This window comes from Chlamydotis macqueenii, chromosome 2 (genome assembly GCF_036417535.1).
Source record: "Chlamydotis macqueenii isolate bChlMac1 chromosome 2, bChlMac1.mat, whole genome shotgun sequence".
In the NCBI taxonomy this organism is placed as follows: Eukaryota; Metazoa; Chordata; class Aves; order Otidiformes; family Otididae; genus Chlamydotis; species Chlamydotis macqueenii.
This window is the reverse complement of record NC_141557.1, coordinates 152382163-152408596: the sequence shown is the minus strand read 5'-3', so window position 1 is coordinate 152408596 and position 26434 is coordinate 152382163. Positions and strand designations below refer to the sequence as shown.

The 26434-nt window shown below is 37.4% G+C and overlaps 1 protein-coding gene across 2 annotated transcripts; it reads left to right on the top strand.

The window, feature by feature from the left end:
* The first annotated feature begins 13 nt into the window (after window positions 1-13).
* WASHC5 (WASH complex subunit 5) lies at window positions 14-26234 on the top strand. Of its 2 annotated transcripts, none has more exons than XM_086741253.1 (29): window positions 14-133; window positions 1096-1396; window positions 4160-4305; window positions 5190-5274; window positions 5546-5646; window positions 6761-6953; window positions 7974-8126; window positions 9769-9882; window positions 11025-11196; window positions 12076-12203; window positions 12450-12579; window positions 13682-13794; window positions 14434-14600; window positions 15233-15308; window positions 15989-16099; window positions 16211-16351; window positions 17792-17872; window positions 18546-18647; window positions 19296-19475; window positions 20183-20307; window positions 20711-20873; window positions 21619-21721; window positions 21826-21905; window positions 22683-22786; window positions 23264-23393; window positions 23515-23611; window positions 24017-24170; window positions 24452-24539; window positions 25833-26234. In XM_086741253.1, exons 2-29 carry the CDS (start codon window positions 1211-1213, stop codon window positions 25887-25889), a joined length of 3480 nt encoding a protein of 1159 aa, XP_086597379.1. In that variant the 5' UTR covers window positions 14-133; window positions 1096-1210; the 3' UTR covers window positions 25890-26234. The 2 variants fall into 2 exon arrangements, with proteins under 2 accessions (XP_086597379.1, XP_086597380.1); XM_086741254.1 differs by having other exon boundaries at window positions 31-166.
* The last annotated feature ends 200 nt before the right edge of the window (window positions 26235-26434 follow it).

Below are 26434 nucleotides of genomic sequence, written 5' to 3'. Positions count from 1 at the left end.
TGACTGCGCCGTCATGTGATGGGAGCGCCGCCGGCCCCTTCCCTCCGTCCCTCTCGCTGCCCGCGCCTCACCTGACGGAGCCGAGCACGCTCGTCGCTGCCGCCGCCGCTCACCGCACCAGCGGCGGGGGAGGGTGAGCGCCGCCGAGCCGGGCTGGCACCGCTGGGTGAGGGAAGGCGGCGAGGGGGCCGCCGCCGCTCCGAGGCGGTTGGCGGTTGGTCTGGCGCCGCGGCGGTTGCCCCGAGGCGGGGTTCAAACCGTGAGGCGCTGGCGGGAGCGGTGAAAGGGCGCGGTGCGGTGGGGTGGGGTGCGGTGGGTGTCGGTCAGAGCCCAGCCCGGCGGCGGTGGGGCCCGCTCGGGGCCCTCCGGAGGAGCTGGAGCTGGAGCTGGCTGCGGCACTAATGCCCTGCGCCTCGCCTGACGGGAAGGCCGGACTCCTGGTTCTCATGTTGGGAGAGAACAGGCACCGTCATCTTGAATTTACCTCAGGAGTTTGGAAAGTTATTAGTGAAAACTCAGCTCATAACTTCCCATAAATATTTCTAAGCATGAAAGCTTGTTTTTAGCTCCGTATCTTGCAGGAAGCATGTCAGTAAATAAAACTGTGACTAGGAAATGCAAGCACTGCACAGAAGGAAACCCTTCAGCAGTAAATAAAGGAATGGAGCTGTATCATTTCCATTTGCTACAAAAGTTTTCCTTGTTGCTAAAGCCTGTTACAGTCACTTTGGTTGTATTTTTAAAGCGAGTGTTATAAACACATCTTGTAACATGTTTTTGCTTTCCTTGCTGCCATGTCCTTTTTCGTTCTTAATTGCTTCGGTATTTGTGATCCTTTCATTCTTCAATAGTTTTCTTTGACTTTTCTGGTATAAAAGGTCGTGCTTTCCTTGCCTGGTCACACAGGTGATTGAGTCAAACACAGTGTATGTGCTGGAGATGAATTCAGTGTATTTTTTTCACTTGAAAAAGCTCTGGGTATTTTAGATTTCATAAATTGAATTATTTGAGAGTATACTTAAAAATCCACTTAGATTAAACTATCAAAAATATTAATACAGACCAATCTGAATGTGTGTGGCTTTGTTTTTACAGGTTATTAATGGAGCAGCTAGTTATCTCATCAGACTTTCTTCTTCAAATAACCTAAAGACTAACAAATAGAATCCAGCTGCAGGACTTCTGCTGCTCTGCCACATCCAGCTCCACAATGGTTGATTTTCTAGCTGAAAACAATCTCTGTGGTCAGGCAATTCTTCGAATTGTCTCCTGTGGAAATGCCATCATTGCAGAACTGCTGAGACTTTCCGAATTTATTCCTGGTGTTTTTAGGCTAAAGGACAAGGCTGATCAACAGAAGTATGGGGATATCATATTTGATTTCAGTTATTTTAAGGTAAATCCTTTTCTTTTATTGTTAAGCTTCTGTTTAAAGCATTGCTGTCCTGCATGGGAGTGCTTCAGGTTATGAAACAGCCATTCCTGACTATTGTGTTTATTACTAGCATTCTTCAGCATTGACTATTATGACTTCTTGCTTGCTTAGTTTTTACCAAAAATTCACACAACTGAGATAGCAATTGGAATACGCTTGCTTGCTAACATTCCATTTCTGGGCTGTCTTGTATTTTTTATACTTCTGACCATACCCAGCCTCATCTTACTCATTTCAGTAAGCAGAAACACTCTAGGGAAGGTTCTGTGCCTTAACCCCTAGGCAGGATATAAGCATAACCAGTACCTGCACTGAGAGTATCGGGGCAAGGAGGTGGCAGTTTTAAGTGCATTCAAGAGCGGTTCCAGCTACACCTTTCGAAATGTTTGATACGCCATCTGGCCTGTGAACTTTGATGGATACTGATTATATAAAAATAAAGTATTGGATTCAGGGGGGTATTATTATTATTATTATTTCCGGCAGGAACATTAAATTCTGCTTTCACCAGCAAGTTCTAAGCCTGTGCAGCTGGTTGTTTTCCTTTGGAGCAGTATTGTGGGCAATATGCCCATCTTCCTTGGTTATCTGTAGCTTATTCTTTGCAGCCATGGAAACTGCTTCCCTGTTTGACAGTACTGTGATTGTTCATTCACCAAACTTGTCAGGTGCACTGAATAAACAAACAAATCAAAGAGCAGTGTCCATTAAAAGCTTATTTCCCTTACAAAATTAAGCTTCTTGCAGTACCTATTTCTCTCTGTCGTTCTCCAGCATGATTAAGAAGGAATTACAGAGACTATCAAATCTGACTTTATGTGGATTGTACAGTATAAGAAGTGTTAATAGTGAAGCAAAGGGGGTGAAGTTGTTTTGGTTTTGTTTGGTTTTGTTTTTTTTTTTTTTTTTTTAGCAAAAGTTGTAAATTTCAAGCACTAAACTGTGAACCTTGGACACTAAAAAGCCTGAGCTCAAACAATATCCCAGATACCTTTGGATCTAAGTGTTTGTTAGAAATATTTTTTTTTACACAAATTACTTGAAAATTTAAAAGCAGATAGGTATATTTGGTGAGAAATAGAGTTATCCTTGAAATTGTAAGGTTTTTTAACATTAAGGAGGCACAACAGTGCTGCTGCTCTTCAGAGTAATCCCCCCAAAATCCATAAAAGGCATACTTAGAAAGCAGAGATTAGTGAATTTGCAGATGTTTTCACAGCTAATTTAGTGAATTCACCGCCTTTCCTATGAGGACAGGCTGAGAGAGTTTGGGCTGTTCAGCCTGGAGAAGAGAAGGCTCTGGGAAGACCTTATAGCAGCCTTCCAGTACCTAAAGGGGACTTATAGGAAAGATGGGGAGAAACTCTTCAGCAGGGCCTGTTGTGATAGGATGAGGGGTAATGGTGTTAAAAGAGAAGAAAGTAGATTCAGACTGGACATAAGGAAGAAATTTTTCACAATATGGGTGGTGAAACACTGGAACAGGTTGCCCAGGGAGGTGGTGGGTGCCCCATCCCTGGAAACATTCAAGGCCAGGCTGGATGAGGCTCTGAGCAACCTGATCGAGTTGGAGATGTCCCTGCTCCTTGCAGGGGGGTTGGACTAGATGACCTTTGAAGGTCCTTTCCACCACAAACCATTCTGTGATTCTGTTCTGTGAATGTGCCATTTCTGTATTCATCATTCTTAGAATCAGCTAATGAGAAGAGATGTGAGATTTTGAAAATTCAGACTGTTTACTTTCTGCATTTGAACTTCATAGGCAGTTTGGGGCCTGCTTTTATCCTTTGTTTTATTTAGATATTTTGCACAAAAAAAAAGAAGCAGAAGAGCTTTTTTAAAACCACGCAATGATTGTCAGCCAGGTATTAAGCTTGGTATTTTATTTTAATTGTATTTGAAGCTATTTTTATGCAGTTCATGTTGCCTAAATCCTTTTAAGCGATGATCTCATGCTGTCATAAGTGGTCTGTGGAATACTGACATTAATAGTATTTTAAATTAAATGTTAATAATATTTTCAGTTAAACATGAATGGTATTTTCATTTAGAATGGTGATGGTAAGACCAAATGATGGTTGTAAGAAATGTTGACAGTGGTAAATGGTGAGAAAAATTTATACCATTGTTTTAAGGAAGTCAGGCTCTTCATCCCAACCCTTTTCTCCCCACAGTTTTTAGTGACATTGTTTCTGCAGTCATTTAGGAGACTAGAGCTGAGCTAGATCCAGAGTCTGGGGGGAAAAAAAAAAGCCTCCCCAAAAACCCCCAGGTCTAATACTTTGAAGCAGTTTAAATGTATGAGAAGGTACTAAGCTTTGTGAGGCCTCAATGTTATGATTCCCATCTGAGAAATCAATCGGGTCAAATGTGTGAAGGAAAAAATTTCACTAGGAACTCAGTTAGCAGTACAAAAAGCATGTAGTGGCTTCAGATGCATTGAGGCTTTACCCAAAGCATTAACTATTCTTTTCCATTGGTTTCATAGGATAAATAATATCTTAAATAATTCCAGATTGTAACAAAGTGTAAACCCCATCTTTATGGAGTCAGTGTTTAATCATAAAGTAGCTTGGAAAACTACAAATCCTTAGTGCAGTAAGAAATGTTAAATCTGGTATTGTGTACACAGTGGTGATTGTATGTGTTCTGTGTCCTACTGAAGAGAAGTCAAATAAAGGTCGAAGTCCAATATTGTCTCTAAAGACAAATTTTTTTTCTTAGGGGCCTGAGGCATGTGAAGGCAAACTGGAAGCCAAACCTGAGTTACTGGATTTAGATGAAGAATTTCGTGAAAACAACATTGAAATTTTGACAAGATTTTATCTAGCTTTTCAAAGTGTACATAAATACATTGTAGATTTAAACAGGTATGGTGTCTTAAATACATGTGGATTTTCTTAAAGACTAGATTACTGTTTAGTGTTAATAATGATAAGCTTTTTTCCTTAGAGACCAAATACACTCACTGTCGAGCATGCATATGTGCACCTGGAAAGCTGGATTGCCAGAGTGAACGCTAGCTTTTACTCCTGCTGTTGCTTACCAGCTTAATATATGGCTTGAAAATATTTAACCTCTCTACCTCGTTTCCTCATTTGTAAGCTAGAGCTAGTTTTTCTTCTTTATCTTGGAGCTTGTCTTGAAATTTTTTTTTAGCAAAAGGAGATTCCATATTATTAAACTTAAGTTTTTTTGTGGTCTTGCAAAACAGGATATCAAGTAGAGTTTTTTTTTCTTTAACTGTCATTGGCATTATTTTCCTGAACTTAATTTTTCAGTGGAGTTGCCATGTTCTGAAGTTTACTATGCTTACCTGTAAAAAACAATATGAAAGGTTCATGAAATACTCTAAGAAAAAGTTCCAGAGAATCTTAAGCGTAAGAATTGTTTTTCTTGTTTTCTTATTGGAGTAGAAGCCACCTCAGTGCTCTCTTCTCGGGCTGTTGCCCGTCCATGAGAAGAATAAGAGGGTGTTAGCTGTAAGTTACAGAGTATCCTCCAGTGTCTTTCACATACACTGTCAGGGTATGGCCGGAAGATTTTGCCAACTGGTTGGCTCTAGCAAGGAGTTCTAGCCTGTCATTTCATAGTAGAGCATCTTTTCTTTATCTGAAAAACTCCATGCTCTTTGTACTAGGGAAATGTTCTGATGTGTCTACTGACTTTCAGAGAAAATGAGCAAATTCAGTTCTGAGGACATACGATTTGAGAGCAAAATAATCAATGACCAACTCTTTGTTATGATCCCTAGGTATTTGGATGACCTCAATGAAGGAATTTACATTCAGCAAACATTAGAAACAGTCCTCCTTAATGAAGACGGAAAACAGCTTCTAGTAAGTATTGAACAGTTCTGTAATAGTAGAAGATGAACCAACTAGTTTAGTGCCAAGCTAGACAAAGATTTAAATTTACTGAATGCATGGAAATGCTACAACTCACTTTTAGGAGGACAAAGACCAAAAATGTACAGCCTGCCGATTTTCATACTGTATTGACTACGTAGTTGGTGTTAGGCTAGTTTGCCAGTATGTGTTTGTCTTTACGTGTTACTACAAAATTGTATTTATGTTATTTCTTCCCTTCATTCTTTCATTTTCTAAACAGTGTGAAGCGCTCTATTTATATGGAGTCATGCTACTGGTTGTTGACCAGAAGATTGAAGGAGAAGTCAGAGAAAGAATGTTGGTTTCCTACTACAGATACAGGTAATGTATATTGGTTTTCGGAAACACTCCAGAATGAAAGAATGTAACATGCAGTATGTTCAGTCAAGTAGGTTATTGAATTAAAATAAATGGAAGTATCAGCAACTTTTTGATTGTCTGACCATACAGATAGACTGATAATTGCGCAGAGCTCTCTGCATGTTAATAGAGCTCCTTGCATTAGGTCATTTTCCAGGTCTAGTGCAAAACTGGAGCAACAGATTTTTCATGCTGTCACAATAAAAATTCAAAGTCCACTGACAAATAAACCTTCACCTAAAGCTGGCATTGCCAATGCCAGCTGTGAAAGTGTCCTGGTTTCAGCAGGGATGGAGTTAATTTTCTTCTCAGTAGCCGGTGTGTTTTTATCTCAACCCACGAGTTTTCCTTTCTTCCCAATTTCTCTCCCGTGTCCCACTGGGTAGGGGGAGGGTAAGTAAGAAACTGTGTGGTGATCCGAGCTAAACCACCACAGAAAGTATCACAGGTTCCCAAATACGTGAGCAAATCTTGGTGAAAAGTCCTGAGTATCTAGATGACAAGTGTATTGCTTCTTGTAGTTACAGTGCTTGATTAGTCAAATCAATGAGTTTCCAGGCTGGGCTGACAGCATCATTGTATGACAGGTAAGGTACCAAAGGGTACCAGTGCAAATCCTTTCACAGATATAAAAAAGGAGGTAGCCTGTTTCTATGCTTCTTTGACTATGTTTATGCTTCTCAGCATATAATGAGAGAGGATTCCTTAACTCTGGAATGTAGAAGTGGATCGGTAAGGGGAATTCAGAAATGAGGAGGAAAAAAGAAAAAGAAAGAAAAAAAAAAAAAACAAGCCAAAATTCCCCCTCTGACTGTAAAGCTACTTGTTTCTGTTCCTGAATAAAGTTCATTTTTCTGTTTGTGCCTTGTGTGTATATCTAGGATTCCAGTATGGACATTTATTAGTGTCCTGTAGTACAGTGAACATTATATTCATGGAGTAAACAACCAAAAATCTCCCAGACCTTAGTATCTGATCGTTTGCTTGGAGGAGAGGCATGGTTACAAGAGGAGGGAAAAGAGGAAATGGTTAGGTCATAGAGCTCAATTTTTGTTCCTTTCTTTTGTAAAAACAGTGCAGCCCGATCTTCTGCTGATTCCAATTTGGATGATATCTGTAAATTGCTTCGAAGCACTGGATACTCGAGCCAACCTGGAGCTAAGAGACCTCCAAACTACCCCGAGAGTTACTTCAGCAGGGTACCCATAAGTGACACATTCATTAGTATGGTTATTGGCCGCTTACGGTCAGATGATATTTATAACCAGGTAGGTTATTGCAAGATAAGAGAGGGATCTAAAACGGAGTATAAAATGGCTTCTTAGATTAGTTACTCAACCATGAAATTAAAATAATATTGTAATATTATTTCAATGCATAATATTTTAATTTATTATTTTTATTTTGTAGTGGTTACAGTTGATAATGAAAACCATTAATATTCTATACAAAGCTTGATTATAACCTATGTACTTTTTCCAAATGTAGTACCAAAAGTACAGTAAAAATCTTCAGCTCAACCCAAACTGAATACAGCCTGTTTCACTAAATTATGTTATGTTTGAGGGCTTGTCTCCTTTGATACTTGCAGCTTATTCTTGATGGCAGGGGGCAGAATCCTCCTGATTTTTTTTACTAGTCTGAACACTTAAACTAATAAAATAACCAAAAAAAGATTAAAGAAAAACAGAACATTACTAAATAAAAGCAGAGAACTGTTCTCCTAATGAGAAATCATTATGTCTTGTTGAATATGATTTTGATGCCAACTTTTTTGTTAGCATGAAGGTATTTTAATACATTATCTTATTTATTTTTAAAATGAAAATTCAGTTCATAATTTGAGTATTTTCAGTCTTGCTGGTCCATGGAATTGGTGAATAATTAAATTACCTGCATCTTAATTGCCTGTTACTTCAGTTAAATGAATACTTGTTTCTATCTGAGATGAACTAAATGTATTCAGTTGTTACAAAATACTTATTTCTAACTCTGCTCTTTTCAACTCATCTTAAGCTCTTCAGTTCATCCCTCCTTTGACTCATTTACAGCATAGTAATATCTTACTATATTCTGTTAGAGTGAGCAGGCATCTACACAGTCAACTTTTGTATTCTGTAAAATGTATCTGGTAAATGTGCTGCATGTGTAAGCATGTCAGCTTATCCACATATCCTACGTGCCTCCTAGTATCTATACACTGTACTCTTTAATGTGCCCCATAATGTTTGCAAGTGGTTTATGTTGCATTGTATTATGTTCAGTTTTGTTTTGTTCCCTTTTCCTAGGTTTCAGCATATCCGTTACCAGAACACCGCAGCACTGCCCTGGCTACTCAGGCTGCTATGCTCTATGTGATACTGTATTTTGACCCTTCTATTCTTCACACTCAGCAAGCAAAAATGAGAGAGATAGTGGATAAATACTTTCCAGATAACTGGGTAAAAAATAATTCTGTTTTAAAACTGTTGCCTGGATTTAATGTTATAGGAAGAATTTACCTTCTTTTTACAGTGTGCATTATAGAAAATAATAATGTCCTAAAACTAGAATAGATTCTTCTCTGAGGAAGTTTTACTTTGTTCAGAATGAAGCCACCTAAGTCAAACCTTCTGCATAAATGTGGAAAGCTATCCTTTGAAAATATCAGTTATTGTCTAAAACGGTTACATCAGCCATTCCGATACCATCGTGGTAAAGTGAATCATAGAAAAAATGTAGCCTGGAAGGTAATGTAGGCATATATTACTATCCTGTCCAGCCTTTTCCTCAAAGCAGGGCTAACTTCAAAATTGAATAAGGTTGCCTGGGGCTTGTCTGGTTGCTTTGAAAATATCTAAAATGAAGATCTACAGCTTGTCGGCATCTGTGGCTGTGATTAATCACTCTCATGGTGAAGAATTTCTTCCTTCTGTACAACTGGAATTTTCCTTGTTGTAGCTTGTGACTGTTGCCTCTTTTCTTTTCACTATGAGCCTCTGAGATGAGTCTGGCTCTGTCTTATTCATAACTTCCCTTTAGGTAGTGGAAAACAGCAATCAGATCCGTTAGTCTTCTTTCCTTCAGCTTAAGCAAACTGAACTCCCCCAGCCGCTACTTCCATAGTGGGTCCCTGGAAGTGTCTCAGTAGCCACCTATTCCATTCATTCCAGTTTGTCCATGTCGGTCTCATACTGAGAAGCCCAAGTTTTAACACATTACTCTAACTGGGACCTCAGGAGGGCTGACTAGATGACAATAATCAGTTCCCTCAATCTGCTGGCTACAGTGTGGCTGACATAGCTTAGTGTGTGGTTAGTCTTTGCTGTCATAAGGCTGCATGTCTGATTCATGCTCAGTTTGTCCACCAGGATGTTTAGGTCCTTTTCTGCAGAATTGTTCCATGGGCAGTCAGTTCCCGGGTTGTGCTGTTGCAACAGTTTGGTTTTGTCCCAAGTGCAGGACTTTGTCTTTATTATTATTGAACTTCATGTGGTTTCTGCTGGTGAATTCTACCAGCTTATCAAGGATGCTCTGGATGACAGTCTCGCTTTCCAGGAAATTTCCGCATACTGATGTTATTTGAAAACTTGTTTAAGGAGCCATTCCATGCCATTGTCCAAAAAACTTAGAAGCAAAACCAACCACTTTGAAATTCTACAGACGTTTTCAGATGCAGTGAGCAAAATGGAATTGCTCTGTGTCTCAGTATTGAGATTTAGGATTTCCATCTGGAAGCCCTAGTCTGCAAAAAATGCTGCTGAAATAGGCTGGCATAGGTCTTCTTCATAGCATCCTGGAAATTAAAAAGAAGTCATCAGTTCATGGGTGAAAAAATAGAGGCCAAGGATCATACATAGTGACTGAAAGAACTGTCAGCTTATTTTCAGAACTAAGCCTCTAACTGTGCGCTTTTTCTTCAAACTCTTCTTACTCTTTGATTTCCAAAGGTGGTGGAGCAAAAAGTATAGCTACCAAGAAGGTTTAGTTCTTTCATATTCATACTCACAGCATATCACTTTCTACTCATTGCTCAATGAAAAGTATGTTATTTTCATAATAAAAATATACATGCACCTTCTTGTTTTCTCCTTCCAATCTTAGGTTATTAGCATTTACATGGGAATCACTGTAAATCTAGCAGAAGCATGGGAACCATACAAAGCTGCTAAAACTGCCCTCAACTACACACTGGATCTTTCAAATGTCAAAGAGCAGGTACATAAGCCAGAGTTAAGTATTTTTAGCAAAATTTAATCTCTGTGTGCATCTTAAGCATATTATATGACATCAGTAACACATGGGTCTTTTTTTCTTGCATACAATTATTTGCATTACATTCAAGTACAATAGTTTGGGTACACAAATTTGTACATAACTTTGAGTTAAAGATACTTCCAAGTTTCAAAATCTGGTCTTCACAGCACTGCTTGTTTCACTTCCTCTTGCAGCGTTTGTTTCCCTTAAAAGTTTCAGGGTTGTGACTTGACTGAATAGATGCTTGCACTCATCACCATGTTCTTTGGTATTGGGATGTCTTAAACTGACTATAGTGTTTGGTCTTTCATAGATAACAGTTTTAGAAGTTACACATTTATGCTGACAGAATGTGGCATTCAATCAGTTTTAAATGAGGCCTCCCAAATTAAATAAACAATTATTTGGAAAAAGCATCTGATTTAAAAGAATGATACTGAAATGTTGTATGATGCAATGCAGTTAGTTATTTTTACATGAAATCCTTTTCCCGTGCTCAGAAAACAGTGAGTAATATTGGGTTGGTTGATTGTTTGCCCAATAAACAAATCGTTTGACTGATGTCTCCTTAGAATCTGACCGTAGTGTTCAGGAAAAAGCACACAGAAGTATCTAATTAGGAGAACTGTACTATATATTGTCTCGTAAACTTGGGGAGTATGAGCAGACATTTTTCTGTAGTCTTTAGGGAAGAAGTTTGCTAAGTAGAACTGACATTTAATTCATAACAAGTATTTCCATTCTGGAATAGATTTTTGTTGTTATTCTTTCTCATTAGGCAATAAAATATTAGCACCGTGTTTTAAGAATGATTTCTAGACAGTACATAAGGGAATATAGAAGTTTACAACTCTGCATTTTTGAAACATGTAGGCTATTCCTACATGTAGGCTTCCTATGTAGGCTATTTGCTTTAAAATTTAGCTTCTTCCTTTGTCATGCAGTTGCAGTGTATGATATTGCCTGCTAGTAGTGATAGTAATTTTTATAGCACTTTTTGATCTGTATGCCCTTCAAGTTCTCAGAAAGCCACAGTCACGTTGTCCATGATGTATTCCATTTGAGGCAAGGATTATACTGATGCCAGCTTTGTATATTCTAAGGCAAGCAGATACGCTGCAGTCACTGAGCGAGTGCACACTCAGGTGCAGCAGTTTCTCAAGGAGGGCTGTCTAAGGGAAGAGCTGGTGCTGGACAATATTCCCAAACTGCTGAATTGCCTGCGAGACTGCAACGTAACAATCCGCTGGCTGATGCTTCACACTGCAGACACAGGTAAGTCTTTGTGCTAGACTTCTATTACAGAGCTGTTAATCCTGCTGTACTGGTACACTTCATGTTACGTCCTGAGGGAAGTTCAGTGTGCGCGACTGTTGAAGTCAGCAGTTTCATCTACTGTTTTCAATAGATTGTTGAGCTGTTCTTTTGCTAACAGTCTCCTAAAGTCTTCAGCTGAAACCGCACCTGTGCATTTCATTAATTCTTGTGAGGTAGACCCAGATATAAAAAGTAGTAGGAAAAGTCATGATTCTGTTGAATAATACTCAGCAGAAAAATCTGGGAACTTAACCTTTTTTTTGCCTTATCACTTAAAGCATCATTGTGAAAGTTTTACCTAGCACCAAAAGGAAAGCAGTAACCAACTTCTTAATATCTTAGTAATTAATAGTTTAAAGGTTTTTATTCTGTTGCACTGAAATTCAGCTGAAACTGTTCAATAATGTCTCAAACATGAGTTTGGGTCTGTAAACCTACCTATTTAGACATTCTCTTGGTTGAATGCTTGTGCTGTCTTTGAGGCTTCTTGGTATGTGAGAGGGCTTCTGTTACACCTCCATGTATTTTCTGTAACGGTTTTAGAACTGTTGATCTCTAGGCATCTGAGTCAAGTGTACTAAATTCACTTTTAGTTCGCAGAAGCCCACAGAAGAGTTTTAAGGAGGCTGAAGTGCCACAGAAACCTTAATTATTTCCTGTCCTAAGGAAGGATTGTACAAGGGTGGTAAGACCCATGTAAATGGAGAATAAGTAGGGACTTACATATCAGAGCGAAACATTTTTGCTTTCAAGCTATTAAAAAAAGTCTGTTTACATAGATTGAAAAGCTTTGCCAAGTTCTGTAACAGTGGGGAAATGTTGTCTTTCCATTTTCAGCTTGTGATCCAAATAACAAACGTCTCCGCCAGATAAAGGATCAAATTCTGACAGACTCCAGGTACAATCCCAGGATCCTTTTCCAGCTTCTTCTGGATACAGCTCAATTTGAATTCATTTTGAAAGAGGTAATATGCTGCTGTCTTCTTCAGCGTTTTCCCCTGAATAGCAGAACAGAGCTGAAGACTTGAATAGTAGTAGTAGTACATTTAATGCACAGTCCAGTTGCATGTTACACTTCAATATTCTGGCAAGATCTTGAACCTATGTAGTAATCACTGTAAGTCCATTCCGTCTGTTTTCAGTATTTTTTTAATCTATTGTAGTATGCCTTCTTGCCAGTTTTGTAAACCAAATGCTTCATTTTTCAATAGATGTTCAAGCAGATGCTGTCAGAAAAACAAACTAAATGGGAGAACTATAAAAAAGAGGGATCTGAAAGGATGACTGAGCTTGCTGATGTCTTCTCAGGAGTTAAACCTCTTACTAGAGTAGAGAAAAATGGTAATTATTAAAAACTAAACTGGGGGAAATGTAGTTTTGTTTTTTATTTCTAAGCTGATACCAAAAGAAAATACATGAGGTTAATACTGATAATGAGAAAAATTTTCATGTCCCTCAGCTGCCGCAGAGATTTCTTACATGCTGTCTTGTTTAGCTTTTCCGCATGTGTGTTCCATATGCAAGCCATATTTAGATACCTAATATTTAGATGTCCACATTTTTTAAAGTATTTTTAATCATTTTATTTAGATATGTCAGTTAAGGCTATGAAATGCTAGTTCACTTCTCTATGTATAATGGAGTTAATGTTATTGTGTTTTATGAACAAAGGAGTGTGAAGATCATGCCCATTAAATATGGGGATGGTTTAACCCCTCCTCTCGATTCTTTCCCTAATTGAAACATGGATTTTGGTTGCATCAGCATTTTTTCAAACCTTCTTTTACTTCTCATTGGCACTGAGTATTTTTCAGGTTCTCCAAGCGCTTAAAAGTTTTGAATCTGTACTTCTTTCCAAATTTCTTGCTCTGGTTTTTGAAACATCTTTTTTATCTTGAACTGATGTAAGAATAAGAATTGTAAATCACTCTCTCATTTAATCAGGAACACTGCATACAGTGTCAGTGTAAGGGCAATGTTTGTGATCCATCCAAAACAACAAAATTTAGAATATAGGCAATTTTCTCACTTGCTTCCACTTAAGATCAGAATTACGTTACTGAAATATCTCCCTTTTCAGCAAACTTGTAGCTGAAACATATAAATTGCAACTGCCAAGGCAATTAACATTGTAAAGCAGATCATAAAACACAAATTTATTGTTTAAAGGGCTTTATGATCTTTGTATGGACTTTATAATGCCTGTTTTGTGTTGGTAGTTGTTATTTTTAATGTTGTATGTGAAACTTAGCTGAGCATTTGCCACTTTACAAGTCTACATGTTGAAAGACTAGAAATTTAAGAGAAAGATGAAAACTTTAAAAATAATCTCCTACATCGTGTCTGTAGCTTGGTTGGTTGTTTTTACTAGAAAGTTCCCCGTGTCTTTGTTCCTTATCATACATGCAAAGATTTGATAAATTTTTTTCTTGTTCTTACATAGAAAATCTTCAGGCTTGGTTCAGAGAAATCTCCAAGCAAATAATGTCTCTAAACTACGATGATTCCACTGCAGCAGGCAGAAAAACAGTGCAGCTAATACAGGCATTGGAGGAGGTATGGCAAAGAAATTTTGAGATAAATGACCTCATCCTTTTGAAAAATAGCATTTGATACACACGCGCCGACTTCCAATAGATGAGTTACAAAACAGATCTCCATTTTAACAATTGTTTAAGTCTTTTGATCTTTATATATACAGTAAGCAGGACTTGCTTATAGACCTTGTGATTGTCAAATAAGGGGTATAGCATGAAAAATCATGCCACCTGTAGCTGAGTGTTAGTTGGGGTTTTCGAAGAAATGAATTCAGTATTAAACATTATTTGGCAACGTTACTCATTTTATTAGAAATTCTGAAAATAAATTCCTTTGAAGGTAGAGAGGGTAATTTGAAAGGCAAAATACAAATCTCAGTGTTTGTTTTGTGTATATTTCTTCTACTTCCAGAGTATAAAAGAGTACTTGGTATGGTGTTTTACAGTACACCTCCTTGAGTAACTTTGTGAAATTTATTATTTAACGCACTCTAAAGTAGGCCAGAATTTCTTAAGTGTCTTACTGTAATAACATCCTGAAGAAATATGTCAGTTTACTGATTCTATTTATATTGCTGTCCTTAAAAATTAACAGAAAAAAAAAAAAGGGAGATGGTTTTATAGGGTTGGTTTGTTTGTTTGTTTTTTTTAAATCTAGGTCCAAGAGTTTCACCAGCTGGAAACTAACCTGCAAGTTTGCCAGTTTCTGGCTGACACCCGCAAATTTCTCCATCAAATGATCCGAACTATCAACATTAAAGAAGAAGTTTTGATCACCATGCAGATAGTCGGTGATCTCTCTTATGCTTGGCAATTAATTGACAGGTATCTTAGCAGGAGGTTTTTCTTTCAAGTCAGTCATAATTTGCGAAACTTGTGGGAAATAACATGCATAAATATTATTAATACTAGAAACTTTCCAATTTAAAAACAGTCTCAAAGCCTTATTCTATGAGTTGTTGAGTATATTTAACTCTCATCAACTTGAGTAAGAATTAACAGCCATCCTTGTTGCGTTGTTAGCTGCAGGTTAAATGATACTGTAACTTATTACTGCCTATCCTGTTCTGACTCTAACAATTTTGTTAAGTTTCTGTCTCCAGCCTTTAGTATAGCTAAGTGTTCTCCAAAATACTGGAGTTCCTGTTTCAACCAAAAACAAATAAGGAAAGACAGAGAACTCCTTTTCCATGGTGCGATTTTGCTGGCCTGCTACTTCATTACCTTGGCTGTTAATGCGCCCTGAGGGCCTCTTCTTTTGCCCCACCTGCTCCTTTATCATGTAGCTTTTTTCTAACCAATATCTCTTCAGACTGAAATCCTCCTTTAGTGAAGTTCTCTAGTGATCTTCTGTGCCATTTCTAGATTACTCTGGTAGTGGTGATACATGATTTAACAGTTGAAAATAAGAATTTCAGGGGAAGAAGCTGATTTGTTTTGTTTGTTTCCTACCCCAGCTTTACATCTATTATGCAGGAAAGCATAAGAGTCAGTCCATCTATGGTAACGAAACTCAGAGCCACTTTCTTAAAGGTAAGTATAAACAACAGTGAACGTACTTGAACACTGCAGGTCAACAAAAGCATTTGTAAAATAGGCCTTAAGGCTGTGAAGTCACAAAAGAGTCAAAACTTCCATTTACCAATATTTTCTATATCCATATTTTTAGACTGTATTAAATTAACTCAGGATGAGCTTTAAAGAAAGTAAAGCCAATTTTTGCATGTTTTTTTTTTTTTATGCAACCAGTTGTATTGCTGCTGTTATGCAAATAAGACATTGGTGCATAGATGGGATCCTCTGCATAATGTATCAGAGGAGGCTGAAGGAATTACAAAAGTTATGTTGGTTGTGCCCTTTGCCTGTCATCATGAAGATCTGGCATCAACTGAAAATATTTTCTGTAGAAATAAGAATGGGAAATAGCATGAGGGACAGTGTAAAATTACAACCCAAAAAAAAATCTTATGCGACTGTTAAGATTGAAAAAAAAAAAAAAGTAAGCGGAATATAGCGTTATAGACTGTTGGACTTTTTTGACTTTTAACTTTTTTTTTTTTTTTTCTGTTGGCAAACCTGACGTTGTAACACTGCTCTTTAGGAAGAACCTAGTGCTTTGAGTTGTAGATTAAGAGCCGAACAAGAGAATTCAAGCATGTAATTTATATTAGGAAAACAGACATGTGAGGTTAAAATGTTAACTTTATTTCTAGCTTGCTTCTGCTCTTGACTTGCCGCTTCTCCGCATCAACCAAGCAAACAGTCCTGATCTTCTCAGTGTATCACAGTATTACTCTGGCGAGTTGGTTTCCTATGTGAGAAAGGTAGGCATTTGGAGAGGCGTAGTTGTCTTGTTCTCTAGTTACTTTTTCTTAATTGAATTTTTTTTTATGAGAATATACTGACTGTGTTTGTTTCTTCTCTCATTTACAAAGGTTCTACAGATAATTCCAGAAAGCATGTTTACATCTCTTCTTAAAATTATAAAGCTTCAAACTCATGATATTATTGAAGTGCCTACTCGCCTTGATAAGGACAAGCTACGAGATTATGCTCAGCTTGGACCACGATACGAGGTGCAGTTAAAATAGGGAATTCTGAAAAAGCATACCTTGTAGGTGGCCAACTTCAGCCTAAGTTTAAATAGGTACAGCTCCTCAGAGTTAGACTTTAACAGTGAAGTTGAATTTGTTGACACAGTAAGAATTAAGATTGACTAGTGTTATCGTGAATGTACATTAGGTTTCTTGAAGACAGATGAGTTTGCTTTTCTGTTTGTGGAAGTTCAGACTTTTGATCTTGTAGAAAAGGAGGAGAAATGAAATATGTTTATAAATGAGCATAAAGATTTTTTTTTTAGTGGGAAACCCTAAAAACCTGAGTCTGAAGTGAAGCCCTCCGTATTTGGAATGCTTGTTCCAGGAGAAGAAGGTCAAAGACTGAACAAGCCAGCAGGGTTAAGCTTTTTGCTGCCCTCAAACATGAAGACAGGATGGAGGCACATGGATTTGATCAGCTGAAGCTGCTATTGTTCATTGGCTTTTTGTCTGTGGATTTTTTCCTGCACTGTTCTCAGTCTGGAAGATCGAGCAAACACTATTATTACTTGGTTTTATTTTTAGTAGAGGAAGATGAGGAGCAAAAACCTGAGTAGACCAGTAACTCTTTCCGGCAAAGAATGTATCTCCAGGTATCAGTTAAGATGCCAGCTTTTTCCAGCAATTTTTGCCAAAGTGCTCACTTGTTAGTTGTTTTTTTTTGTTTTTTTTTTTTTTTTTGCAAACGAGCTGTGGTCTCTGATTAAGCTGATGTTCAGACCTGAACAGTATGTTTAGACTCCCCCATTAAGCTTTGTAAAGTCAGTTTATTTTGGGAGGGGACAGGGATGGAGGAGGAGGCAGTATTCAGTAATATTTATTTTGAGAAGGTAGAGGGGAAACTACTTGTCTTACACAAAAGCTTTTCACCTTAGATTTCTGTAGAATTGTACATCTGAACTGTTTTGTCTCTGTTCTATATTGCAAATGTCTTAAAGGCAAAGGACTGCCTTGCCTGAACTCTGAGCATAAGGACGCTCAGCTAATAGTATAAAACTTAAGTCAATGTGCTACTGTGTTAAATCAGTGGAAATATTAAAGTGGACTCATTGCTGACAGCAACAACTACTTCAAGCTGTGCCCCTAGCCTGCTCAAGGGGATCATTTCAGAGTTTTGTCCATGATGTTTCGTGTACATGTGGTGTAGCCAGTTATGTCTTTCCTCCTGTAATCTCTGTGAAGCCTCTGAGGGTGCCTGTTCTTTTCTACTAGTAACACATCTATATTGCTTTAATTAAAAAAGAAAAATTGTTTTTGTACTATAAGTAAGCCTAGAAAAAGATGTAAAATTGAAAGCATATCAGCACAAATTACTTTAAAATAGGAAGCTACCACTGGGAAAGATGTATATCTTTTTAGAGTAATTATTTGAATCTATTGAATCACTTCAATAAATTGTATTTTCTCTTTGTATTAAAGGTTGCCAAGCTAACCCATGCTATTTCAATCTTCACTGAAGGCATCCTCATGATGAAAACTACTTTAGTTGGTATCATCAAGGTAATGTTCCATTATTCCAGTATGAAAAAATCACTTGGTGGCAATTAGCACTTTAGCACAGATATTTCAGCACATTAAGCAAGACCTTTGAGGAAAGATAAAAAGAGAAGAAAAAATAAGTTTGCGTACAAATTTTCAAACGGTGATGCCTAACTTGGCATCCAGATAAGGACTGTGTTATTTAAGGTTGTTAAGAACCCACAGTTCTTATTGTACGTAGATTCATCAACCTTAATTGACAGGGTTTTTTTTCTTCATTTCTACTGGAAAAATTACTACAAGCTTTTCTAAAGAGCTGTTTCTTCCATTGGCAAAGCCAGCTCTTCCAACATTAAGATAGCTCTTTTGGGACATCAAGAGCCGAGCATTCGTAAAGAAATATACACTTCTTAATGCATTCTGGCTTTTTATAACTGTACAACATTCTCAATTGATCATTAACAGACCTTTGCCGTTCAACCTAAAGGAATAATTTATATTGCGTGGAAGTATTTAAATATTTATTCTTTGGACAAGCACTGCCGGGAAAGTGCATCTGTTAGCACTGCTTTCCTATCACATCATAAGTACCTAATGTCTTTTTTTTTTTTTTTTTTTTTTTTGTAGAAATTAAGTCCTTTATATTTTTTAATACTTTTCTGACTTTAAGAAAAAAAATGTTTCCTCTACTTAGGTGGACCCAAAACAGTTATTAGAGGATGGAATAAGGAAAGAACTAGTAAAACGGGTAGCTCTAGCTCTTCACCGGGGACTCATCTTTAATCCTAGAGCCAAGGTGTGTATCAGCTTGATTTGATTTTAATTTTTTTATGTATCTTGGGATTGGTGGGACCTCATTTATTATACTACCTTTCAGAAAATAATTTGTACTTTTCTGTACTTTCCTTTTTGTAAAACGTGCACTTTTTAAACTTAAAGGTTATTTGAAATGCCTTATTTGGTGTTAAAATGAGTACATAGAATTCAAAACCATATTTTTATTCTATTGTGAAGTGTCCTATCAATTCTGAGTTCGCAGTTCTGTCTTCTTCTGTGATGGCTGATGACAGCACGTGATATGTATAAGCCGGGTAAACACAGAAATGCAATTCTAGAATAAGGAGCGTGACTCCTTGTTTTGATCCTGTCCGGATTCTAGAGTCTGTCTCCCAGATCAATCAGTAATACCACTGAAGCCTAAAATAAACATTAAAAGCAGGAGAAAAAAATATTTACGAAGAAGCATTACTTCAGTTATCAAACAACCTGTGATAAACTTCTCAATATTTTTCAGTTTTGGCTGGAACATAGTGAAATACTCTAGAGATTGTTGTGTAAAGGCATTTAGAAGCCTTTTACATTTTCTTTGTATTTTACCTGTTCACAGTTTTAGTTTTTTCTCTTTTTCTTTTTTCTTTTTTTTTTTTTTTTTTTTTATCTGTAGCCAAGTGAACTGATGCCCAAACTGAAAGAGATGGCAGCTACAATGGATGGATTTCATCGATCATTTGAATATATCCAAGATTATGTCAATATATATGGCTTAAAAATTTGGCAAGAGGAAGTGTCTCGTATTATTAACTACAATGTGGAACAAGAGTGCAATAACTTCTTAAGAACAAAGGTGCTAGTCAAATCCAAGGACAAGTGAAAAGCTGATAAATGTCTTTACATTTGGATGTTAAAGCTGGTGACTGATGGAGCACGTGTACCCCATTGCGTACAGTACATACTGTAGTGACTTCAACAAAACGTGCTGACTTCTGTGTAAAACATCTGCCCACAGTTTTTTTCTTAATTAATTCAGCATCCCCACCACATTAGGTACACATAAGAAGAGCAAAGCACCCCAAACAGAATATTTTAATATCTCTTGCCAATGAACAATATCCTTCCTCTTTCTCAAACAAAACAGAAGATAACTACTGAATCGCAGTATTCCCCTCTGTATCTATCATTAGCTGTTGAAATGCAGGCTTAGAAAGACTGCAGTAGTCACAGCCTCTTTTTGTGACATTTCACAAGTGGTGGAGTGAATAGATCTCAAATTTAGCTGACAAAATGGTGACTAGTCTTACTGCAGAGAGGAGCAGATGGAATTCTTACCAGGAATGTAGGTAGCTTTCTCAGCCTCCACCTTATCTTCTGCTTGCTCTTTGTCATAAGACTCATCCTTCTCTTTGCTTTATTCTGGTTTTGTAGTGTTTTGCTGTGTGTAGTTTACAATATTGTTTTACAGTGTACTACTTTAAATAAAAAGAATAACATTTCTAAGCAAATTAAAAACATGCAATGCTAATGCTGCAAATCACTCTAAAACTTATTTTTCAGATTCAAGACTGGCAAAGCATATACCAGTCTACTCATATTCCTATACCGAAATTCACACCTGTGGATGAATCTGTAACATTTATTGGTCGTCTTTGCAGAGAAATCCTGAGGATCACAGACCCAAAGTAAGTACTGTGTGTCACAAGAGCATGTATTATAGTGCCACAGACTGGATTGCTCCAATTCCACCGTATACAAGCAAATACACAACAAATAGTTTTTCCTTAGTTGTCCTATCACCATCTTTATCTAAAACCAAATTTACTCAATCCATCCTGTACCTTTTAAATATTAGTCTAGAAAAGCTGTGATTTTAGACTAAGGAGGAAAACAATGTGTTACACAAATAGAGGAGAGAGAAACCAGGGAAGGGTGACAAACCCATTGCAGAGAGAGGAGCAACTAGACATCACCCGAGATATTTGGAGAGTGTTTCTAATCTCTGCTTGAATAAGATAACTTATGACTCAGATTATCACAGGAGCTATCTGCAGCTTATTCTGAAATATTTGTTTCATTTTTCCTCAGAATCACATGTTACGTTGACCAAATGAACACTTGGTATGATATCAAAACTCACCAGGAAGTAACCAACAGTCGCCTCTTCTCAGAGATCCAAGATACGTTAGGTACCTTTGGTCTCAACGGTTTAGACAGGCTGCTGTGCTTCATGATTGTAAAGGAGCTGCAGGTAATTCTTCAGCTTTGGTTTCTCAAGGTCACAATGCTTTTACTGTTTAATAACTTCTAATGAAATAAAAAATCTGTTAATTTTTGAAATGGTAAATTGAAATCAAAAAGATTTGAAAAATGTGTGTTCAAACCCAAAGATAAGAATTTCAGTTACAGATATAATTATGAAAGTTGGTACTCTTGAATAAATGGTGCTGTGTAACAGCAGGTTGTGTTACATGAAACGATGGCTTGCAGGGAATGCCTTTTGAAGGTGTACCCTTTGTGTATACTTGAAAGTTGATCTCGGACCAACTTCTATTTTCCTGTCTGGATATCAACAAAGAATTAGATTGTTTGGATCTACCATGATCTGAACAAGGTGTCAATTCTATGTAATTACTTTTCCCCTAATACTTCTATATGAAACCAAGATTTTTGACTTCTTAGAAGAATCCAGTCCTAGCCCAGTTAAAGATCTTAAGGAAAGTAAGTATTGATGAAGACAGCTCTTCCTCAAAAATTGAATCAATAGTTGCCTACAGTGGGTATTACGTATTGATGAGGGGGGTCTGCTAATTGTCCTAACACTGATTAGCATAACTTAGAAAAGCACAAAGTCTAACTACAAAATTCCTCAACTCTTCATTTGTGGAAGTATTATTTCCCTTCAGTTAAAAAAATGTGACTCTTGTACCACCAAGATTAAGCATATAGAGTACATGTGTGGGGATTTTACTTACTTCTTTCTTTCTTTCATTTAGAATTTCCTCAGTATGTTTCAGAAAAATATATTGCGTGACAGGACGGTACAGGATACCTTAAAAGCACTTATGAATGCTGTCAGTCCTCTCAAAGGAATTATAGGTAAGTGCTTACTACTTAGGATCGAAGAAAGCCATTGTCTTTGTACTTCCATTTATTTTTCTTCTTGTTCTCTTTTTAATGCCTTATCCTTCTTCTTTTCTCAGGAAATTCAAACAAGGTTTATTCTGCAGCAATTGCAAAAACTCAGAAGATTTGGACAGCATATTTAGACTCCATAATGAAGGTAGGTTTACATGACTTAGTGATATGCAGAATTCACTCTAGGCTCTTTGGTTATATACTTTAATCTGGTTATTTTACCGTGCTGTATTGTGTTGACCTGTAATTCTTTAACATCACAAGTGAAGCAGGCCTGGATTTGCAAGAGCTCCTGAGCTTTGTTTGTATGGGCAGCTCACACGCCACAAAGTGCTTAGCACTGGGATTCATGTGTAGTAGTTTGTCAAAAATGGAGTCTGGCAAGAAGAGATCTGAGCCGGGAAGACTGAGTTGGTGCTCAGTATCAGGAGTTCTGGGACTCTTCACAGTGCCTTGTGAACATACTGTACTTAAAACTAAAGTTTAGAGCAGTAGCATTAGAGCAGTAGCATTTCCTGAACTTGGTTGTTCACACAGAAAGCAGTCTACAATGACAAAGGTTTAGACAGGCTGTCGCATTAACATGTCTCTTTATCTTGTCTTTGTAATGCTATGCTGTGAATGTTTGTTTATGTTACTGAAGAGAAGAGGAAAGTTCAGGGAAGGAGAGGGAAACTGACTGCAGCAAGCATCCCTGTTGGTTTTTATCCCTGCTATTGCTGACCTTATGGTCTAGGGAGAGGTGGGGGAAAGAGTACAAGTATTTTCACTTACCAGTGAAAAACAAGCAAGTAACTGGGATTCTATATCTGTTACCTTTTTAGTGCCCTTTTTACACTGCCTGTATTTGCTACTGTGAACACTGTTAGGTTCAGTATAACACTCCACCTTGTTTTTGTTTTGTTTTGTTTTGTTTCAACAGGTTGGTCAGATGCAGATTTTAAGACGACAGATTACCAATGAGTTAAATTATTCCTGCAGGTTTGATTCCAAGCATTTGGCTGCTGCTTTGGAAAATCTCAATAAGTAAGAAGCAAAATGTCCTGAAGAGCTGCATGTATCACTGTGATGTAATTATTATCAACTCAGAAATCCTTAAAATCTAAATTATGGCAAAATGTGGAGTCTGACTGTATGCAGGATTTTGTTGATGCATATTTGAATTTGAACCCAACAAAACCATTAAAAATAAATAACTTGGCAAGTAATTTTTATGAACATGCCAGTGGACAGCGGAGCTTCTAATTGTATTTGGTTATACCTGGATTTGAGGTTGTATTTGGATGAGAAGTAAGAGTAGTGAAAATGTGTGGTGCTGATTTTGAAACAAATACAATGTTTGTAAAAAGATATTCCAAAAAGGTGGTTTACTCATGCTTGTAACCATTTACAGGTTTTCTGTCAGTGAAGTTTTTATATTAATATGACATGTGGCATTGTGTAAGGATGATTTGTGGATAATTTAAATAAATATTTAATATAATTAACTTATTTTCCTTTTAGAGCAATACTGGCTGACATTGAAGCACATTATCAGAACCCATCACTACCTTATCCAAAAGAAGACAACACGCTATTGTATGAAATCACAGCTTACCTGGAAGCAGCTGGCATTCACAATCCATTGAATAAGGTCAGGCTTGCATTCTGGTGCAAACTTTACAGTTTGCTTTTTCTATTTTATTGATTATTAACTGAGAAAAAAAATAATATGTGGAAGAACTGTGTTCCTCTTTTTTTTTTTTTTCTCTCAGATCTACATAACCACAAAACGTCTGCCGTATTTTCCCACTGTCAACTTCCTATTTCTCATTTCCCAGTTTCCGAAACTTCAGTACAACAGAAATTTAGGTATTGTATGAGTTGTTGTTTGTCGAAATCTATTGAAAACCTATGTGAAATTATCTGCAGAGAAGTTAGTAACATTACCTGCGTAGAAAATACTCAGTTTCAAACTTCAGCCCATCACATCCAGGCAGGTTTGTTATAATGTTGAGGCCAAATACGATGGAGTAGGAAACAGAATCCAAACTCCTGACTTTCTCATTCCGTCTTGTGCTTGGGTTAGTGTCATTAAATAATTTGCTATGGAAAAAAATACAGTTGTTACATTAGTTTTTAGTTTGTATATGTGGGAAAGCAGAAGGGGACGCACAGCAAAAAATCTCATGAGGGTATATAAGATAAGATTGCCTCTGCTATAAGAATATGTTGTGGTTTATAAACATACGTTGTTTGGGGTGTTTTTCCGTGCAGGAGTGGTGTGCAAGAGGCCAGCTGATCAAATTGACTGGCTTCCTTTAGTTCTGGGACTCCTTACCCTGTTGAAACAGTTTCACTCAAGATACACAGAACAATTTCTGGCTCTGATCGGTCAGTTTATTCGTTCAACAATGGAACAGTGCACAAGGTATCCTTGTTTTATTTTTTACCTAAGTATCACATCTGTGAAGAGGGCTTCCATAGTATTATCACTACATTTTCAGTATGTTTTTCTAGCAAAGTATATTTGACATAATAGTAACAATATATTTGACTAAATAAAAGATTAAAATACTATTTCTTTTTGTAATGTAATCACATGGTACCTAGTGGAAACAGTGTTATTTGAAGGCTGGCATTTTCATGTAATTTTATCCAAATAACTGCTTGGCTAGTAAGAGTATAATCTTCATGGTGGTTTAATTTTAGCCAGAAGATACCAGAAATGCCTGCTGATGTAGTGGGTGCTCTCATGTTCCTGGAAGATTACATTCGCTACACAAAGTTACCGAGAAAGGTAAGAAAGAATTCCCTGTCTCCTGTATGCAGCACTGAGCAGGAGTCTCGTTCAGATGAGCTACCTCTTGGTTTATGCTGTGGTTATGTACTGTAGTTTGTTCGCATATGATCAAATCATATGATTACGTATGATCAGATGATGCCACTCTGGAACATGGAGTCATCTGTAAACAAATATGCAAAATAATGAACTTGTTAACCTTGTCCAAAAAGCATGACTGACCCCTTCCAGATGTTCTATAAAGACTACTAAAAGAAAATATAGATGAAAAATCTGTTACCTGATAGGAAGGGGTCATAATGAATTCTTTTATCCTGTACAGACTACAAATTGTGTTACTTGTGTACTTTGTGTAACTCTTCACATAGTATCCTTATGGAAAATTATTTTCTAGAAAATACAGAGGGGATACAAAACATAGAAAGGGTTTCAGCTTTGTACGGGTTCAAGAAGAGTCTGTTCCATTGAGTCGTCAGAGAGTGTGTACATTGCTGGGGGCTTTTGGGAAGTGAAGAAATCAAATAGAAACTCTGAAATGTTTCAGAATTAAGTAATAACAAACCTAGCAGTATTCTAAGCAGGGCAAAAAGCTAATTAGCAAGTCTAAATCTTTATGAAGCACCAGCTCCAGTCCTTGATTCCCTTCCCTTCATGCCAAAGCATGGCTTCCTAGGCAGCTTCTTTATTTCACATGCAGGGGAAGTTCTGAAACTCTAGGCTTGTAGAGCAACTTTATTATAGGGTTAAATGCAACTTAACTGCATTGAAGATGATAGATTATTTATATGTGGCATTAAAAATAAGTCTTATCATAGGCTGTACCTTGATGATTCTTGAATAAGCCATTTCCCAGCTACTACTCACAACTAAAAGTGAGAGAGATTCTTCCAGTTTCTGTCTTCTTCCCAGCCCACAGTGCAGTGTAGAAGAAAGTCCCCATGTCAGTTCTGCAGCTGATGTATCTGGTACCTGTGCCAGCTTCCTTTTCAGCCTGGCGCTATGTGGAGAAACGGCAGAGAGGGTGTCAGCGTTCCTCCAGTCTTCCACAGTACCTATGGTCCCAGCACTTCCTCACAGCCCAGGGCTTGCTCTACCTGCCCGACGTTGTATTCCTTCCGTGCTCTGTGCGCTGAGCAAGAACACATCCAGGAGCACATCCTAAAGCTGGGGTGGTTCAGATCCATAGCTCTGTGTGCTTGATTCATAGATCAGGTGTGCTTGTTAACAGATGAATAGAGCATATGGATGAAAAATGAAAAAAGCCTAACTGTGCCTTCCTGTTTGCTTTAGGTTGTTGAAGCACATGTGCCTAGCTTCATTTTTGATGAATTCAGAACTGTTCTGTGAATATGAAGAAGGACCAAGTCTGGAATGGGGAACCGGGGACTGAGGATGAGACAAGTACAGCTTTTCAGAGCTGTATCTTTTCTGTGCTTTAGGGCAGTACCTACAACTGTAACCACCAGTGCTAGTCTATATAATTAACACTTGTTTAAATATTGGTATGATAAGCAATTTGTCTCTCATCCAGACAGTGTATATTTTGTACTGCACATTATAAATGCTGTATGTAATTGTTTATGTATAAATCATTTAGTTTTTTGTTCTGAAGAACTGTTTGTGAAAGTTTGCCTTTTGTATCACAAATGAACAGTGAAATTGGGAATAAAGGTTTTGGATAGTTGGCCAGGACTGATGATTCCAAAGTGTTGATTTTCCTGTTAAAAGAACCATTAGTGAGAATGAATACACACTGAAAAGAGGTTTGGTGTCTGCCTCTATACTACAAGAAGTTAATTTTCCCCTATAGAGAACAGAAAAATAATTAAATATCCATAGCTGAAAAGTCCTGTCGTGCTCTTTAAAGGCACAAATATTTCTTCCAGTGCAAC

What these genes read in the sequence shown, in the direction of transcription:
- WASHC5 (XM_086741253.1), top strand. Translation starts at nt 1,211, where the DNA reads ATGGTTGATTTTCTAGCTGAAAACAATCTCTGTGGTCAGGCAATTCTT. An exon ending in CAGATGATATTTATAACCAG is followed by an intron (nt 6,954 to 7,973) that starts GTAGGTTATTGC and finishes CCCTTTTCCTAG; the next exon opens with GTTTCAGCATATCCGTTACC. An exon ending in TTTCAAATGTCAAAGAGCAG is followed by an intron (nt 9,883 to 11,024) that starts GTACATAAGCCA and finishes GTATATTCTAAG; the next exon opens with GCAAGCAGATACGCTGCAGT.